This window comes from Homalodisca vitripennis, chromosome 3 (genome assembly GCF_021130785.1).
Source record: "Homalodisca vitripennis isolate AUS2020 chromosome 3, UT_GWSS_2.1, whole genome shotgun sequence".
Classification (NCBI taxonomy): domain Eukaryota; kingdom Metazoa; phylum Arthropoda; class Insecta; order Hemiptera; family Cicadellidae; genus Homalodisca; species Homalodisca vitripennis.
In genome coordinates this window covers 87197125-87216610 of record NC_060209.1, presented here as the reverse complement: position 1 = coordinate 87216610, position 19486 = coordinate 87197125, and the positions used below count along the sequence as shown (strand labels likewise).

Sequence of the window (19486 nt, the reverse complement as noted above, 5' to 3'; positions counted from 1 at the left end):
CTGCTAACAGGACACAATTTAATGACGGCTTATCGAGTCCAAACCTTGATGACACTCATGGGCTAGTCTTGTGTATCCTACTCCTTAGAATTGAAGCTGATTAATAATAGCACACTTTGGGTGCATACATCATCTGCAATCTGATCACCTCTATAGTGAGGATGGCTTATGGAGTCCAAACCTTGATAATAATCTCGTGTTTCACGTGGACAATCTTTCTAGGTGTGACTCAATAATAATAGCACTTTGAATCATACTTGAGCTACAACCAAAGCACTAGACTACAGTGAGGATGACTTATGGAGTCCAAGCCTTGATAATAATTTCGTGTTTCACGTGGACAATCTTTTGAGATTTGATTGATAGCACTCATTACATACACTATACATGACTTACAATCGGAGCTCCACAATAATGTGGGTTGCTTTAAGTGGCCAAACCTTGTTATAATTAAAGCTCTCTTGGAACCGTGCATCTGTTGTTCATTAATTAAAGGATAGACTTAGTTCAATAACGTTATATCTTGAAACAAAACTAACAAAACATTCCATATACTCAATATGCATCAGTGATCTGTAACAAGTTAAGCATATCCCATTGATACAATGTTTAGTAAAACAAATATTTTCGAAAACATCAAGTGAACCATTCTCCCATGACTATCACATTAGCCTAAAGGTTAAATCAATTATGATGGAATTCAGCACGCTAGTTTCATACTCGTGACAAGTGGCAATTATAGATAAATGAGCCACTCGCGCTATAGAATTAAGTATGTCCAGGTGAGAGTGAATACTCCCAGTTTGGTTGGCAAATGAAATCCAACTCATCATTATTATAAATTTCATAGGATGTCGTCGTTAAAGGTTCTTTAAGCAGCACCGATGCGGGTTTTATTACATGAATCATTATAAAACCAGTAATAACCATACTAGGGGTTATAATCTGCACGTCCTCTGCAAATTATGATAACAATAAAGTGAAGAGACCTAAGAAAATCGTTAGTGGTAACTTTTTATGATCGGAGTATAGAAATAACAGGATTTGTAGGATAGTTACACAACTTTGCCTTACTGCAATGTTTTACCACAGTTCACAAAATTCAAACTTAAAGATACATCAAGCATCCCATCGATGTAAGTAAGAACCTTCCTCATCTCGAGAAGATTTCGTTGCTGACCATAGCGCTCCATAGGTGTGGTGAGTATTGGAACTACTTAGAGAAGAAAGCTAAAGACAGTATATTGTGTTCAAAGCCGGATACAGTAAGGCTTTGAAAAGACGATGAACAGCTATAGTGAACTGTCCTTCCCAACCGTGTATCAGTTTGTAAATTTTACTTCACAAATATATAAACGCATACCGTAACTAAAAGTGCCTCACATTAGGAGTTTTAATTTATAGTTTTTAATTCGTTTTGGACATTTGGAAACAATCTTGGAGAAAGCAGTATTGTATTAAACGTAATTACAATTCTTTACTAATTTAAAAAAATGTATTTCAATCTCGGTGGAAGTATACTTTTCTAATTACCCTCTCGGATATTTTAAATACATGCTTACATTTCAGGGTATTGTTTTGTTCTGATTGACCTTTAAATGGTACTATTTGGTTTCTACCTTTGTTCGTCAGGCCTTTAAGAAAAAAGAGTCGGTTGGCTTAGCATAACAACTTTTCGTGCTGGCTGCTCCGAATTGCGAGATGGTATATGGAAAAAGTTGCTTAGTTGTATCTATACCATGAACAGTGACAAATTGGGGAAACCCTTTTGGTGGATATCGTGCATTTCTTCCGAAGCGATCTTCAAATCAGGCACTTTTAGAGTTGGGCTGGATAATTTCAAAGTCAAACACGCGAACCATTTTTTATCAACAGAATCCTTTCAATTCCTGATTAAAAATATTTATATTGCTTGTTATTTGTACTTAACACGTACTGTAGCATTCGTAGAGGATTAGAATGCACGTTACCTGTTTAATTTACTATTATAAAATTCTCTTCCTCAAATCTTTTAGTTGCTAGCATATATAAAGCGCTTAGATGTTTTAACTACATTTACATTAGATTATGTACTCGTAATAGATTCCATATAAGGCATAAGGACATGAATACTGTACCTTATGCCTGATTCTGAAGTCTTATATGTTTATAACTTATAATTTTAAAGGGGATCCTATCAAGGTAATAATTTTATAATAATATGAGTAATATTCTAGGAGCCGAAAGCCAATTTGTGTTGCACAAAGCAAACATGGTTTTCCTTGAATCTATAGAAGAACTTCTTACAAGAAAAAGAAAAAAAGAAAGCCAAGCCAGTTTTGGGGAAGGACGAAATGGGGGTTTTTGGATATCAAATGTGTTAAATATGAATCGATAATATAAAAACATTCACATACCTGCCATTTGACTGAAATTAGTGAATTCCAGAGACTTTGTCTAGTTGTGTAAAGGCGAAGTAACGATTACATACATATCAGATGGATTTAAGTGGGTCAAGTTAAGAAAAAACTCTGAGAAATATTATCGTTTTATATTTGACAACCTCCAATTTTGATGTCCTCCCATTTTGACCTCCACTAGAAAAAAAACAAGGTTATGTGCTTGACAAAAATTGGCTCTCAGTTGTAGACTATGAATGTTCACTGGTATTTTTTACTTATCAGAGCGATTTATTCCATTGTTGCCTACATCGAATATTTAGCCTCTCTAAGCATTAGTAGTCTGTCTTATATTTATAATACGTATTGGTCACCTGGGCTTAATGTTTGTAAAGATAAAATTAAAATAAATATCGTAAAATCATTAACCACATTAAACTCAGTAAGCTGCATAAATAATAGTTGCTACAGTTAGTTTTGTGTTCGGATGGGCCGCGCTAAACCCCATGTCGTGTGATCACACCGAGTGATACCTGCGAGAAGCAGACTTTGCGCCTAATTAAAATATCCCGACTTCTCCCCCCCCCCGCGCCACCTCACCCTCACACAGGTACGTGTTCTTCTCGAGGTGTTGTAAAGGGCTGGCAAATAAACATGTCTTAGGGAAACAAAACTGCTTTTGAATAAACAAAACGGACTCTAACGTTTACAGACATGGTAGTTTTACAATACACATTTGTAACTCTTGTTACTTTCATATGAGTCACTCATGGCTCGACATCCAAAGCCTCAATCACAATGTTTAACAATTGTATATGTTATTTCATAGGAGGACCACTTCGAAAGCCATTCGCATTTCACTCAACACCCCACGAGTTAGCTTAGTACACGATGTTAAACTTTTTATTTGCCAACGTCTGACACTGTTTACTAACGACATATTTATCTTTTGCCAACTATCTACCGTTGTAGTGAAAGGTTGTATAAAAACACAATAGCTAACTATAGTACACGATTTTGATATTTACACTGTCAACGTCAGGTGAGTTATCTGACACCAACACTCTTTATAGTTTATCTACTACCATATCTGGTAATGAAAGAGTTGTACAAACTCACTTCTAACTATAGTATGGAATGTTGAACACTAACTGGATTTTTGGTCGGCACTAACACTGTTTATCTTTTATCTATCACCACATCTGGCAATATAAATATCACCCTAGTAACTATAGTACACAATGTTGAACACTAACTGGATTTGTGGTCGGCACTAACACTGTTTATCTTTTATCTATCACCACATCTGGCAATATAATATCACCCTAGTAACTATAGTACACGATGTTGAACTTTACATTGACAATGTGCGGTTTTCTTGGTGATACATTACTACTTATCATTATATATAATAGTAGATATGGCAGTATACAGATTTTACAACAACACCTACCCCACTAGCTAACTATAGTACACAATGTTGAACTCTAACTGGATTTGTGGTCGGTACTAACACTATTTTTCTATCACCACATCTGGAAGAGAAGGAGTTATGTAATATCACCCCATTAACTATAGTACACGCTGTTGAACTTTACATTGACAATGTGCGGTTGGTTTGGTAGTACAATCACTGCTTATCGTTATCTATAGTATACGATGATGAACTACACTGCCAACGTTTGGGTTTTTTTGCCCCGATCATTGTATATCGTGAAATGGTTACTCTGGAGTTGGCAAGGACTCATTTCTCTATTACAGGCTATAACTCTAACAAGGGCCACAAGGGCTTCATAGTTTACTATCCCTCTTGTATTTTCTACTTTAATCAATTCTACTAAGGTGTATTTACGTGGAATAATATTGAATAAACGACTCTGAGGTTGATATAAAAGCATGGTCAATCAGTACTGGTGTATATGACAATGTAATGAAACATATAAATAGATGTTTACAAAATACAGCTAGAACGAATTGTTCTTAGTATGATATGTCTCTTGGATCTCTGAATCTCTAATGGTGATTGTTCGACTCTTTGCAGAGAGTGGGTGAAGCAGCGTGACAAAAGTGAAGTTTGGCGGCGGTATCTGAGGCCACGTCACCAACTTCTGCCTCTTGTCAAGAAAGATCTTTTGTGCCGGCGGCGGCTGCGCATCTGCGGCTCAGATCCTAGATACGGCTGAGCCCTCGACATCTCCGTCAACATCTTTACGGTACGCTGGAGCAACTATACCGCTCTCTGAATCACTGCAATAGAGTCATTGCTCTGGAACTTCAGATTTTATTACGAATTGTAGTGTGCTTATAAATCAGATATAAAACTCATATATTACATATAATATCTGTTTCTTCATTGAACCGTTATTACACTGTAATATAACAAAAGTTATAAAAAAGTAGTCAAAAATATTAAAATTCAAGATGATGAACGTCACTGAAAGTTAATAATATCAAAAGAAATGTATATAGACCTAAGTTACATATATGTTGCTACTTGTAACAATATCTTGCATTTTCTTAAAGCAGTGAGACAGACAGTCTCTAGCATCTACTGCAGGTAGTATTTTCTAAGACAAGTGAGCAATTAGCAGACCTGCTTATTGACGTCCGCTAAAGCCGGTTCGACTGTTTCATCTAATTGCAGGAGTTGAAAGATTATCAATGGGGCAAAGGATGTGATAATGATATGGTTTACTCATTTATTACAACACAGCACCATCAATACTGTTTTTTGTTTTTGTTTTTATTTTCACTGATTAATCTTATTCATGGAACAATTCCTGTTTTTAAAATACATTAGAACAAAGCACTAAATGTGGTCATTGCTCCATTGGAAACGAACATAATTGATTGTTTATTATTTTAAATTATTTTTGTAACAGAACATAAAAGCAATCCCAATATTAAAGATTTGTTATAGTTTTTGCTAATTTTTTTCAAAATTCATCTTGAAATATCCTAAAGGCAACTTTCATCTCCTACCAAACCAGATGAGAGATTAATAAAAACTTCATCTAAAGATGCTTTCAAAAATGTATCATTCCCCAAAATAAATACACGTTTTTTTATTTTTACTGCCTTTTATTTTATAAACAAGCTATATTCACTTTTGACTATACATTTTTCTTGGATGTTTATCATTTTCAGAGGGTATTTAGGAAAGTAATATATATATATATATATATATATATATATATATATATATATAAAACATACACATATAAATAATTATAAATATTTTTATGAAAGTGTTTAATATATATACAGTATACAAAACAATAAAATTACAAGTAATAACAGCCACCATATTGTATAGGGGCAAGACTAAAGTAGTTGAGCCAGCATATATTCTGTTTTAATTTGCATAGCATTTATAATTTTTTAAATTTCTCATTTTTAATCTTTTGTGGAAAAAATACTTTGCATACTATTCAGATTTCACAGGAATAGAACATTTAAAGCTTTAGTTTACAGGATGGTCCTTGGAAAACATTTGACATATAAATAATTTTTTATTAGTAATTATTGAAAACTGCAATTTAACAATGGAAATACCAAATTTATTTATTATCTCTACTAAATTCATTAATATATATTTATCGAATTTGTTTAAATTTATATAGGTTATATCATATATAAATAAGCGTTGATTACGTCCCTCTATGCAGAAATCTGTTTATAAATAGAAAACTTACGAATGTAAAGTACAGGAATTATTAAAAACTTACAACAAAGCAAAACTTCATACGTCAGACACTCAGCATAAATGTGTAACATATAATTGTAAGTATATAATTAGATTTAATGTAATTTAAACTTCAATCATGTGTTTCCTGAAGAAATACAATTCAAAGTATAAATCCCATATGACCGACGGGCGAGTAACAATTTTTAATATCAAATACTTGCATTGTAAAAGCATTCCTAAAAATAAAAATATTTCTCAAATTTGAAAATATTTTGGAAAACACAATATTAATGACAATATAAGTGTCGTATATAACGATATAGTTCCCTACTGAGTATTAGCAGTGTGAAGCAATAGAGATTGTCCCACAGGCATCTAATACTTAAGTACCATAACAGGTGATGTTTTTAGTTGTTTCCCATGACACCACCTGTGTGTTAGTCCGTGAAAGGGTTAAACTGATGTGAGAAGGCGATATCCTCAGCTTCCCGGGCATCCTGTGACGCTAGGCGTTGTTGTGTCCTTGTTTGTCGCGTCTTGCCTCCTGCTGCGGCACTTTTGTTAAATACTTCATTACGACATCACAGGCAGTTTTTACGGACAGATTATTGGTTTTAAGAGATTTGCCCCAATTAAGGGAGAGTAACGGTCCGTAGTGCAGGGCGCAGGGATGTTGTAAGGGCGCAGCGGCCCGTGGCACGTCTAGCAGACAAAAACCTGGGCCTTCTTCAGGGCGGGTAGAGATGAGCAGAGGGATGTACATGTACTCTCCTACCCGCGCGATGTAAACGTCGCTCGATGTATATATGTCTATGTGTATACATACATACATTAATTAAACTTCTCGGTACAAAGTTCCTTTAATATTTCTGCATTTGCCGGTTTCAAAAAGGTGTAATAAAAAATAATACAACAAACAAATTTACATAAGTAAATCGAAATTTACATAAATAAACATAGATGTTTGATCATCTGATTAACAACTAAGAGAAATTTCATGAACATAGAAAGAATTTAGATTAAATTTAAAACGAAAAATAAATACAATTTATCAATTCATCTTTTACTCAGACAGAAGAGATCTTATGATTTTAATAGTAACTGATGTGCCTGTTCTAAATTTTTCTAAGTAAATTTTGTTTCCATCTTCTAGTTCTTTGTAAATACCTTTCAGTGAATAAATAACATTGTTCAAAATTTCGTTGATGGTCTAATGCGTGTTGAGAAACAAATTTTTCATTCTGGCTTTTAAACGAATAACGATGATTAATCATTCTTTATATGCAATGGGTTTGTTGTCAATCCAACATAATCCATTGCACAATTTGTACATGTTAACTGATAAATTACATTTTTTCTTTTACAATTACATATTTATGTGGGGAATATTTAATATGCATATAATATAATAAGTAATACCGGTAGCAATATACTTACAGGTTGTTTACGATCTTCCAGTAAAATTTGGGGAATTTGTTCTTCACGTGAAGACAAAAAAATTAAGATATATAAATGGGTTAGAAATGCTTAGTTTACAATTCTGTACTTTTCTGATTTGATTTTTATTTCAAGATCCGACCAAGATACAAATTTAAAATTTTGCACAATTATTGTGGTTGCAGTTTTAAATAAAGATACAAATTGATATTATATTATCACATCGTTCTAGATGACGTTCCGAAATATTACCAGAGAGTTCCTAAAATCCCTGTATATAAATATTGTATATATATATATATATATATATATATATATATATATATATATATATTTGTGGCCTTGGACATGATTAGCTACAACGAGTCGATGGTAAATAATCGAAGAGCGTACTGTTTAATTTTGATATATCAGGGTTTTTAGTCACTAAGGATTTTGGTAGATGTGATATGCGTTGATAAACGGTTCATATAATGTTTGGTTTCCATCCAAGAAACATTTATATCCGACAACATTTAAACTGACTATACAAAGGCTATTTTGATATTACTGTATTGTAAAAGACATTATTTTTTGCCAGCCTCAATGACACAATGTTGTACAAATAGTGTCGTATAAGAAATATATAGTTAGGATAAAAAGTAGACATACATTAAATATGTTTGACTCATAATATGAAGCATGGAAATAACGTTACTATGACCGACACTGCCATAGGCAATATGAACTATTAATCTCGGGGAAAGCGTTATAAACATATAACAGCTCTTATTAAGGCGACATGACTGACAACCCTATCCATACTAATACTGTAAACAACTAATTACTGTATCATTAGAAGTTAGTAATAAATCATAAATATGCAAATCATACAAGTTACCTGTCTATACGATAGCAAATCAAACGATGAAATATATTATATCCAGATGCAAAATCCAGGCACTGAATAATACGATATATAAATGGAGGCACATTAAGCGATTGTATAGGCTAGCAATTAGTTTAACTAAGATTACCTACAAGCTAATTTATATCAATAACAGTAAACTCCATATGATACAAAAGTAGAGTAGATAATAGGAAAGATAAGATTATAGGAAATTGTTGAGCAATAAAAATACGTTCTGTACTCATAAAATTATCAGTAAAAAATAATACTGATAAATAACAAATATTAATAGCGAAAAGATTGTGTTATATATAATAAACGATCAGTTTTCAGAAATGAATTGAATGATTCTGTTTTTTATAATTTTCTTTCAGCAATCTGAACAATTACTATCATTATAAAATAATTCAAATAATGCTATTCTAGTAAATTAGGTTAAAGTGTAAGCACCATAACGGTCAGACAAAACAAGAAAATATGTAAATAAATTATTCTATTTTCCTACCTAAATAAAAATACATTAAATAATAAATAAAAGCTACATTATCATTTAATTTTTTTTTATTGTTATAGGTACTCGTATATTTTATTACAATCCAGTGTTTTATTGATATATGCCTCTTTACTTTTTATATGGATAAATCTCTATTCGAATATATTTATTTTATTTAAGTCAATCGGCATGTTGTTTGAAAACCTGTTTTTGCAGTTATAAATTGAAATTTGAAATAAAGCTTAATTTAATTCCAAACGTCAACTCGTAACCTCCAAGCGTCTGCCTGACGTTACGTCGGTCGCTCGCAGACACAATCCCTGCCTCATTCATTCATTCGTCCACCGTCTTCTGCATTAATTAACATAATAATTTCATCTGAGCGTAAATATCAGTCGTAATCACTGGTTACATCCACTCATTAGTACTTAATAACTCAGTATTTACGTATGATTAATTGGACAGCATCAATTTGCCCACTCCCACCACTACGTCATGAGGATGAGGCGCGGAGCGGGCGTTTGTGAGCGCAAGTGAATGTGCATTTGTCTTGGGAAAAGTCATAAATATCGTGTGTTTTACCGTTACAAGATAGGCTGAGAAACAAGAATTTCCAGTACTCGGCTTGGCAAGACGTTTCACCTCAGTCACCCCGACCCTGGGTCGTTTTACATGGGCAAAATAATAATCAGGTAGGCTAGTAAATACAGTCAGCCGTGTTCAATAGGGTTTCCCGCCATCGATCGATGCTTGTGTACTTGGTGGACAATACAGAAAATATCGAAAGATTTGTGTTACGGCCTAGATTTTGTTGAAACTTTGCTCTTCACACAAGAAGAACCTAAGAAATTGTAAAGGGATAGAATGTCTTAAATTCTAATGAATGCCAATAACATGTTTCCAGATACCTGCCAATTTTATAATCATGTTAAAATATAAAACGCCACTTTTCAAGGATTGGAATCCCCCACCTTCTTCAGGTGTAAAATAGTACAAGAATACTCACCCAAGTTGACGTAGAAAATAAATCAAGTTGTATATAAAAAACCTCAAGTATATACTTTAGTGTCCAGAGTGATTAGATCAAGAACCAGCCATCCACACACGACAAGTCCTTTTCGCATACTTCACATTATACCTTAAGATTTTTTGACACCTGAGAAAGATGTTAGATCCTAATCATTGAAACGTAGTGTTCTGTTTTTTTTATCATATAACGAAGGCAAATGTTTAAAATTGTTGAATCCATTCCACAAGCCGTTTCGTCAATAGTAAACAAAGAAAACCAGGAAGTAGACTAAAATGTTAAAAATATTTTCGTAGTTTTCATATCGCTTTCTGTTTTCACTAAGGCTTTTCGTTTTTGGTTTGATGTCACAAATTCACTTTTTATACAACGGTCCTTATACGAAAGAGTAGAATGCACTGAATACGGATTATACCAATTTAATGATACATTTGATTTATATGATCAAACCAATACCTTTTATTACTTTCTGACTTAGTATTACCATTCCAGTAGAACATTCAGCTAGTAATATCTTTCCTTGACGGCAATACTACCAAATAAGAAGATCTAAGATGTACCAATTTTAGAACCAAAAACCCACAAGAGGATTCACGCAATCTACTTGTGCAAAACTGTATCTACATAAATAACTACACACAATTAAATTATCAATGCTCTAAAAGAACTAAATATTTAATATAATATAATATAATCAGATAATTTTCCATTGCACCAGGTCTTCAACGCCAGCTATTACCTGAGGGTAGACGATTATTTTTTCTCCATTCACTGCCACTCAAGGAAGATGACTGCTGACCAGAAACCACGGACGATAACCCATCACGGTCCGTGATCAGTCGGGGGCATCCTGCTCATCCTGTTTCTGATGGCTTCGTTATCTCCTGGAACTGGAACTGGAGCTTTAACCCATCGACCGACTGTTCCAGACGATTTATCCCATAACTATCGTAGACGGTTATCCGACGGAGTGAGCTGCATTATTCAAGGAATAATAATAGCCAATTTAACTTCAATTGCTTTCAATGAAGACTTAACAATTTATTAATCAGGGTATTACAAATACCAATGTTTCTTAGTTTATTCAAACCACCACTTTAAAAAATATCAAATTCCTACAGATTCTAATATTTCTAATTCCAGGTCATCTGGGATGATTCTGTAAAACATTGCCCAAAAATATAAAAATTGAACTTTCTATTCAAGACCGAATAATTGGTAGACAAGAGGTAAGAGAATGTTTATTTTCAACATATTCTAGATAAAAAATACAACAAACAATACAATAATGTTCTTTAAACCCAGTAGTAAATCTAATAGAATGTAATACAATGATTTTAATTTACAACAAATGGGTTATGAAGCTTTCACAAAGTAATTTAGTGAAATCGAGACAAATGATGCGAGACTATCTAAAAGGTATATCACAATGGATAATGGTTCACAATGGTACTGAGATAATCTTTTGTGCTCCGTGAACAGTTAAGAAGAGTGGCAAGGGGTGAAGGGTAGTCTGGTCTGGGGGCTTGAAAATTCCTAAAACCAAGACACCGATGTACTCGTGACAAAATTTTTACTGTATCTTTAAAATTAGTCACGGGAAATCCAGTATGGGGTAAGATATGAAATAAAAACATAAGTGAAACTTTCATCAATTAAGGTTGTTATTGCTAGTTCTGGAATGGATGCGAATTAATGTCATCTTGGAACTATGCATGAATATAGATCCACGTCAACCAAGCAGATTGATATAATTTGACACTAGGGGTTTTAAAGAGAAACATAAAGAGTATCTACTATTTCTACTGAATAGATATGTTACTGCAGATTCATTATTCACCAAACTTAGTGACTACTACACCATAATTGCTAATTTAATAATAATTATTATTGTTAGAGTGATATGGGAAAAATGTATTTTACAAATATAATTTTTTTTTAATTTTTCTATAACATATTTCAATATAGCGTAAATATTTTATACTATAACCATATCTTTCCTGTGAAATTTAATAGTTTCTGAGGATCAATATGTTTTTCCAACCCATTTTCAACGTACAATAAATATCCATCTCCTTTATTATCAACAAGAGTTCAGGTGCTTGTGAATTAAGTTTCCTTACATAAAGATAATAATCATTAACGTGTATAGAAACACATCCATTACAAGAACAGTTTGAAATCGCCATATACAATTTCCTAATGTAAGATAGTATAATTTTACTTTTAATACTTCATGGTTAATATATTACATAAGCTCAAAATATATTAACCATGAAATATATCTCATGGTTGGGAAATGTGACCCAAAAGACACTGACCACAAACGTTATAGTTATTATTTACTTCATTATGTAAGATATGAAATTTTCGTACCACATAAGTCAATTATTCTTTACTTTGCCAATAAAAAAATATAACCAACACCATCTGTAAAAATACTATTATCAATTAATTACAAAAGTAAAAGTAAATTACAAATATTTAAAAGTTTGAAAGTTGCCGTTATAAATTATATGTTGATTCCAAAATTCTTTGAAGTTTTCTTTTGAATATTCTAGTAACTAAAAGTACCATTATGGCTTCACTCCCTTTCTGCATATTGTGGATCAACTTAAACATTGAGCATTTGAAATCAGTTTACAAAACCTTTTCTCATTGTTTATATTTTTTATTGTTTTGTTATGGGTACAACTTTTAACCATTTACCACCATTTTTAAAGTTTACACGGTGAGGTAAGATATCCTTCAAACAAATGAAAGAGCCCCGAGTTCTTCTACATCAGACAACGTTTGTGGTAGTTTTAATATATTGAGTCAGCGTTATACCATCAAATATATGGTTAGTTTCTCTAGATTGGTCTAAAATAGTTTAACTGTTACTGAAATCTAGGAAGTTATTATAATCAAATACATGAAATGTGGGATAGCAACTGCGGGTGAAGCCAAGAGTATGCTATATATGTAATAATTTTGAACGAATTGTACATACATGTATGTCTGTCTCTCTGCATACCAGTCTGTTCGCACGATATTTTGAAAACGAACTAAACTAAAGACTTGAGATTGTACATGAATCTTCATTTATATATGAGGAACACTGAATTAGATGATTGTGCATGTCACTTCATCACGGTTATTTGTACAGTATAACAAGTTATAAGCTCATTATGCATATTCCTAAAAAATGTGCCTAACATTTATACACAGAAAAACGAGGTTACTGCCATAGATCCAACGGATGATCGTGACAGTACAGGATGACAGGATACCCTACACCAGCCCACAGTCTAGGGCCCGGGTACAGGCTAGGTGGGGTGCAGCCTACATCACAATGCTACAGTTCAGGTTCTGCCGAGACCGTTTAGAAGGTGGATTCCATTATATTACACCCGTTAGGCGGCGCGTCTCTACGTCATCTGGTGTCGTCACAAAACCTCGCTTGCATTTTTTACAGTTCCAAAGGGATGAAATTTGATGTTTCAACTATCTGTTTCCTGTCTTTTTAAAGTAACGTTCAAAGTACGATTGTACAGAAGATTAGTTTTGTAGTTAGTCCGTTCGGAAAATAGTGACAACTCATATGCTATTGTATCTTCCTTTGAGTTTAAGTTTAAGTCCTTTGAGGTAAAAGTTCTTAAAAAAGAAATTTCAAATAAAAGTAGCAAAAGGCAGGTAAGCAACAATAATAATGCTTATATTATAGGAATTGCTTCACACAGTGGCGCACCCAGATATCGTCTCCGTGGGGGAGGGGGTACCAAACCCCGGGAAGTCGGGGATATAGAAAACCATGGGGGAAGGTCCGGGACAATCTCCCGGGAATCTTTGAAATACTAGGTCATAAAATCGTAAAAAATAGTACTTCTGAACTAATGAGCAAAAGAGGGCAAAGATCAGGTCAGAGTGTATGAAATTTGCAGTAAACCCACACACCAATAACTAGGGGAAGCTTATACAGGGATAATTAAAATCTTCTGTAACAAATACAGTTTATAAGTTGTGTATTTAACTAAAACGAAATTTTACCATAGCAATAATAAAATATTGAACGAAACAGTTAATTTTAAGAATTTAAAACTAGACCAGAGCAAAATGTTGATATTTACTCTCGAATCTCGAAATACAGATGTCCGAATTTGAAAGTTGACCTAACAAATAGAGTTACAATAACGGGAGTTATATTAAAATTTAGCTTCTTTATTTGTGCGTTTCAACATATCAAAAGTTTACTAACAGTAAACTCCAATTTTAATATCAATAACACCGAAAATTCTGGATTTTGGCGATTAAAAAAACTCTAACTTTGAAAATTCATAACTTGGGAACTTGTGATCCGATTAAGACTAAATGTTTATACAGAATAGATACACGTGTACTGAATTGTAATTGTGCTAAGTAAATTTAAGAGCAGTATGAAAAAAGTTGTTATTAAATTACTCTTAACTTTTATTATTTTATTTTATTATTGACCGTGTCGTCCACAAAATCTGGCATTGGTCACATTATGGACTTTGGTCATTATCTTGACCGTGTAAATTCTGTCAATTAGTAATTAAAACATTTAATTTTTAACACGGATTTAACTGATCAAGTTTTGTTAATTCACTGTAACCGGTAACTGTTCGTTATAATGCGCGATTGTCAGACTACCCAGGACGTAGTGACAACAAATGACAACAAACTAACACATTACAGAACTGCGCAGAGCTCGGCTACTCAACACTACTATGACAACTAATAACAACAGGACAACTGCAAAAGATACTCTTTGTACCAGTTACTCGTCTGCAAAGAGAGTACGAGTTACCGCAAACCGAAAGTACCCGGTACAGGTTACTGTTACGGATACTTTTACGATAAAGATACTTACACACTTACCGCCGTTCCTGGTACAAAGTACTCGGACTAATGTAGCAGAAGCAGTAACTGGAACTTGTACCTGTACCATTTTAGGAGCACTCTGTAATGTATGAACCTAAATCAAGACGAGTACATTTTGTACTCGGTTACTGAAGTACCGGGTACAGGTGGAAGCCAGTAGAAATAGTAAATCAAATCAAATCAAATCTGTTTTATTGCTGAGACAATAATACATCGTATGGCAAACGACAATTAATAATGATATCCTAAAATTTAAATCATTCATACTATTAGCTAGTAAGAGCTAACCTCACTTTTGGGGTTGCAGCGTGACGGTAAAACTCAATTATGATTGATTGTGATTTATTTCAAAGACCCAACATAAATGTTATTTTTAGTCGAAATTAGACTATTAGGCGATCAATTATTTTTAAATAAAATGCTCTTGGGGGACTGGTTCCGTTTGTCTACCCCCCCCCCCCGTCGGTGCGCCCCTGACTTATCTACACACAATAATGGCTTGCATTTTATATTGATGTATCCGAAATGAAGGAAATAGAAGCTGATACAAAATTACAACCACATTTCCATATTGATTTCCACATGATTACTAAGGAATTTTAAAATATTTTCTCTCATTCTTATTGATTGTAATCATTTGGATGCTTGCAAAAAAAAAAACTGAATAAATCGCTTGTTACATAGTATTTAAATAAACTTAACGGGGCTGTAACACCTCTGGTGAGGATAGGGAATGTTTTCATCTATCTTCAGCTTCTTTTGGAGGAAGTGGAAATAGGAGGTCATGAAAAGGATTAAAAATTCTAAACTATAATTTTTTCCGCAGATCATATTTTTTAGCTTGATGCCTGTAAAATCAACCGTCAGGCTCGTAAATAAAGTGAGATCACGTCATCCGACAACTAATATTCACGTGTCTGAAGAAAGTAAGAATCTAATAATAGTAATTTGATATTTTTACTCTTTGGTTACCCTCCCATGTCAAATCCCACCAAAAGTTCTTTAGCAGATGATTGTTTCTTTGTTGCGGAAAATTCGTCCAATAGGTTGTGGACTTACATAGTGCAAACTGGCTGTCGGATCTTGATTACCGTTTAAAGCAATTAATAACTTTAGAAAAATCAATAAAAGTAACGGAGTAAATTATTGATGGAACCCAGAATCTACTATGAAAATAATTAATGGAAATATAATCACAAAATTTAACGTAAGTAGTTATATTTGGTTGAGTGAGTTATTTTCTAATTTATCCAGGAATATTTTTGAGACCTCAAATAAATTGTAACAGCAGCGCGGTGTTATCTCAATATCGCAAGGTAGTTAAGTGGGGTAACAACAGCAATATTTATTGATTGAGTTCTTTGCCTGTAGAGGTGGATTCTCGGGTACAATATTGTGGCAATAGATCACTTCCCGCGTCCCACGTCCCCCGTCCCGTCCAAACCCCACACAAAGCGGGGTATCAGTAGGCCTACATCGTTGTCAGTGTGGGCACAGGGCTACCCGGTCATACCACCGCTTAGGTGTCAAGGTATGTGTTATCTGGATAATTACGCAGGGCTCAAAAATCCTTTACTATGGAACATTCGAAGAAACGGAACAGTGCCATATTCTTAGATACGTATTGTGTACATTGTGCCATACAACACTGCCAAAATTGATTGGTAGATTATAAAGACTTTTTAGTTCCGTTAAATTTGAATAAAAAATATGAAATAGTGATTTTTGAAATATTGAAGATAGTGAAAAATATGATAGTTAGTAATTTAGAAATATTGTAAATATTGAAGAATAGGAAATTTACTTATCATTTTAAATCGACCCATAAGGTATTGAAACCCTTATATAAATACAACGACCAAAAACGTACATTGCAAACATGCATGAAGAAGGTTTTGTACTTTGTATAAACAATATATATATATTTATTTAAATTGAATATAACTTGGGCACCAATACTTTTATTTCGAATGTGTACAGCAAGTCTCTCTACACTGCAGGCGAAAGTCTAATATCCGATTGATATGCTTATACTGATGTTTTTGTTAAAAATTGTGTACCCTTATTTTTATGTTGACCTAAACTTGCAAGGAAGAAATACGCCACATCACGTGTAGCGTAACAAGCTTCGTTGAGATTTTATGCGTAATTTCAAATATATAGCTCTTTCCATTACGCTACATGTATTACTACTTCACATGTTAATATGTCATCTTTTCTGTACTAATTTTATTACAAATTTATTTGTTTCCTCAATATAATCATGGTTATACGTGAGACCTTTGTAAAAATGCTCGTTATCTTACCCAAATCCAATGGAGTGACAAGCACCAACATCGAACTCGATGTTGCTTATATACAAATGAAGCTTCGTGTAAAATTTTAAGTAGATAGGTGAGTACTTTCAAGGTATCGTGAGGACAGACATAGAAACAGACAGAGAGAAATAGCATTTTCCAGCCCACGATTTGTAGGCTTTGTTAACGCTTGAGCCAATTGTTTATCTCAGCATCCATTAGAAATAATTTGAGACAAAATATTTCCTATCATAAATAAACGAATATATCTTGATATCATCCTTAGACCTTTAACTCTTACACTCTATTTTGACAGTAAAATATTTAAATTCCATTAAATTTACTCGTATTAATTTCGATACCACATGAAAATAATGTAGAGAATATTACGTTATAATATGTCGATTACCAAATATAACTTCTTTTAAAACCCTTTATTAATTAAATTATAATATTACAATTGTAATAATAAATTAGAAACACATAAAAAAATTGTTCATTAATAGTAACCATTGCATAAAATAAAAGACAGATCTTTGAAAAAGGAAAGGCCAAGTGCATTACGCGTTGCCGATAGAAATTTATAGTTACTTCTTCTAATGACTCTCGTAAAGGGAATGACCCAAACAATTTACCGCGTACTCAAGGAACTAATAATGTTCGGCACAGACCCGCACAGGAGCTCGCGCCCCAGCCCCAGACAGGCCGTCCATCCGTCTCCCCCTCCCCCACCCAGTGCCAGGGGCTGCAATTTTTCTCGCGTACGTGTGCCGACTGTTGAGTGTGGCGGCGAGGCGCGGCAACGGTACCGATATCCGCGGAATCAATCACGCCCAAATATCGCAGGCCGAGTGACGACCGGTCGCTCCACTTCCGACACCGGCAACTTATCTGCCACCAATGTTACATCTGTTCTCGGTACCGATATCCGCGGAATCAATCACGCCCAAATATCGCAGGCCGAGTGACGACCGGTCGCTCCACTTCCCGACACCGGCAACTTATCTGCCACCAATGTTACATCTGTTCTCGGTACCGATATCCGCGGAATCAATCACGCCCAAATATCGCAGGCCGAGTGACGACCGGTCGCTCCACTTCTGACACCGGCAACTTATAACAACGCATATCTCTGTAGTTGAGGTACTTAGAGATTATAGAAGTCGATCACTCGTGGGGTTGGAAAAATTTCGTTCCTGTCTGTCTGTCCGTACGATATCTCAACTGGCCCAAAGAAATTTTGTACGATTAAGTGTTTCGTGTTGCATAATGGTGTATGTCACTTCATGAGATTTGGCTGGGCGTTAGTGAATATTTTAAATGGGGTTTATGAGTAATCAAGTGGCAACGAGAAATAGCAGATTAAAAAATCTTGTAAACAAACTGTATACAATGGTATGGGATATTAAAATGTGACATATCACACATGAAGCCTAAATACGCTAACAAACACAAAATAATCCTTTAACTTGGTGTCTATAATAAAGTAAAAAGAAACGTGTATAGACACTTATTATTTTAACAATGCTCTGAAAACTTGAGGAATTTGAATATTGCATGTAACGTCAGAGAAGTCCACAATGCAACACATGCGTGCAACCTACACTGAGCAAAAAATTCTAATTTATAACTGAAATGTTCCCAGACATTAAAGCACAATTGGTACGATAGTAACAAGACATGTCTGAAACAACACAAGCGGGCCCGACAAGCAATTATATAGCAATATCATTGTCATTGACAGGCTCACGACCGGACCCGCATGCGCCCTACCAGACTACAACTTTATACTCGAATGTCTCAGAAACGGACGAAGCAAATGACCCACATCGTAACGGCAAACTGAGTAAAAACTAATAGTGTAGTTAATTAATTACAATCAATTAGCTATTGAAACCGAGAGTCATTTCTCAACTGTACTTGTTGATATGCACGTTGTCTAGAGCAATTGGGTTCTATATTCACGAGTACATAGTTTTTAAGGGCCGGGTGCTCTATATTTCATGGTTACTTAAGAAAACAGATGGCCACGTCATCCTGGTTCTGAGTTACAAGTAGTGTTTGTATGCTACACCGGTCACTGCCATTGGGTCTTCTACTGTTAGTGGTGTTTCTTTTCGAATTGTGGATTAGATTTAGAGTTAGAGTTCGGGTCTAAATTTGACGGGAGTGGTGTGACGTCATGTGGGGTCTGAGAGAGCACAGCATGCGACATATCGTATTTTGTTCCTTATTGTTCATGACTGATGTGCTTCGAAGTATCTTTCGTTTGATATAATGATTTATATACATAACAGGATTTCTGTATTGCTGGATAGGGATAATGCACGGCTAAGTAGCGACGAATAAGTTAAGAATAACCTTCAAAGGCTATCGAAGTGATTGCAGTTATT

General features: G+C 34.2%; 1 protein-coding gene across 1 annotated transcript in view; it reads left to right on the top strand.

Moving 5' to 3' along the window:
* Positions 1-4712, top strand: part of LOC124357150 — a 45505-nt gene extending 40793 nt beyond the window's left edge. Inside the window, exon 2 of the mRNA XM_046808651.1 lies at positions 4420-4712. Coding sequence (XP_046664607.1) covers positions 4420-4561 — 142 coding nt within the window. The 3' untranslated portion in view covers positions 4562-4712. The remainder of the gene's footprint in view (positions 1-4419) is intronic.
* The last annotated feature ends 14774 nt before the right edge of the window (positions 4713-19486 follow it).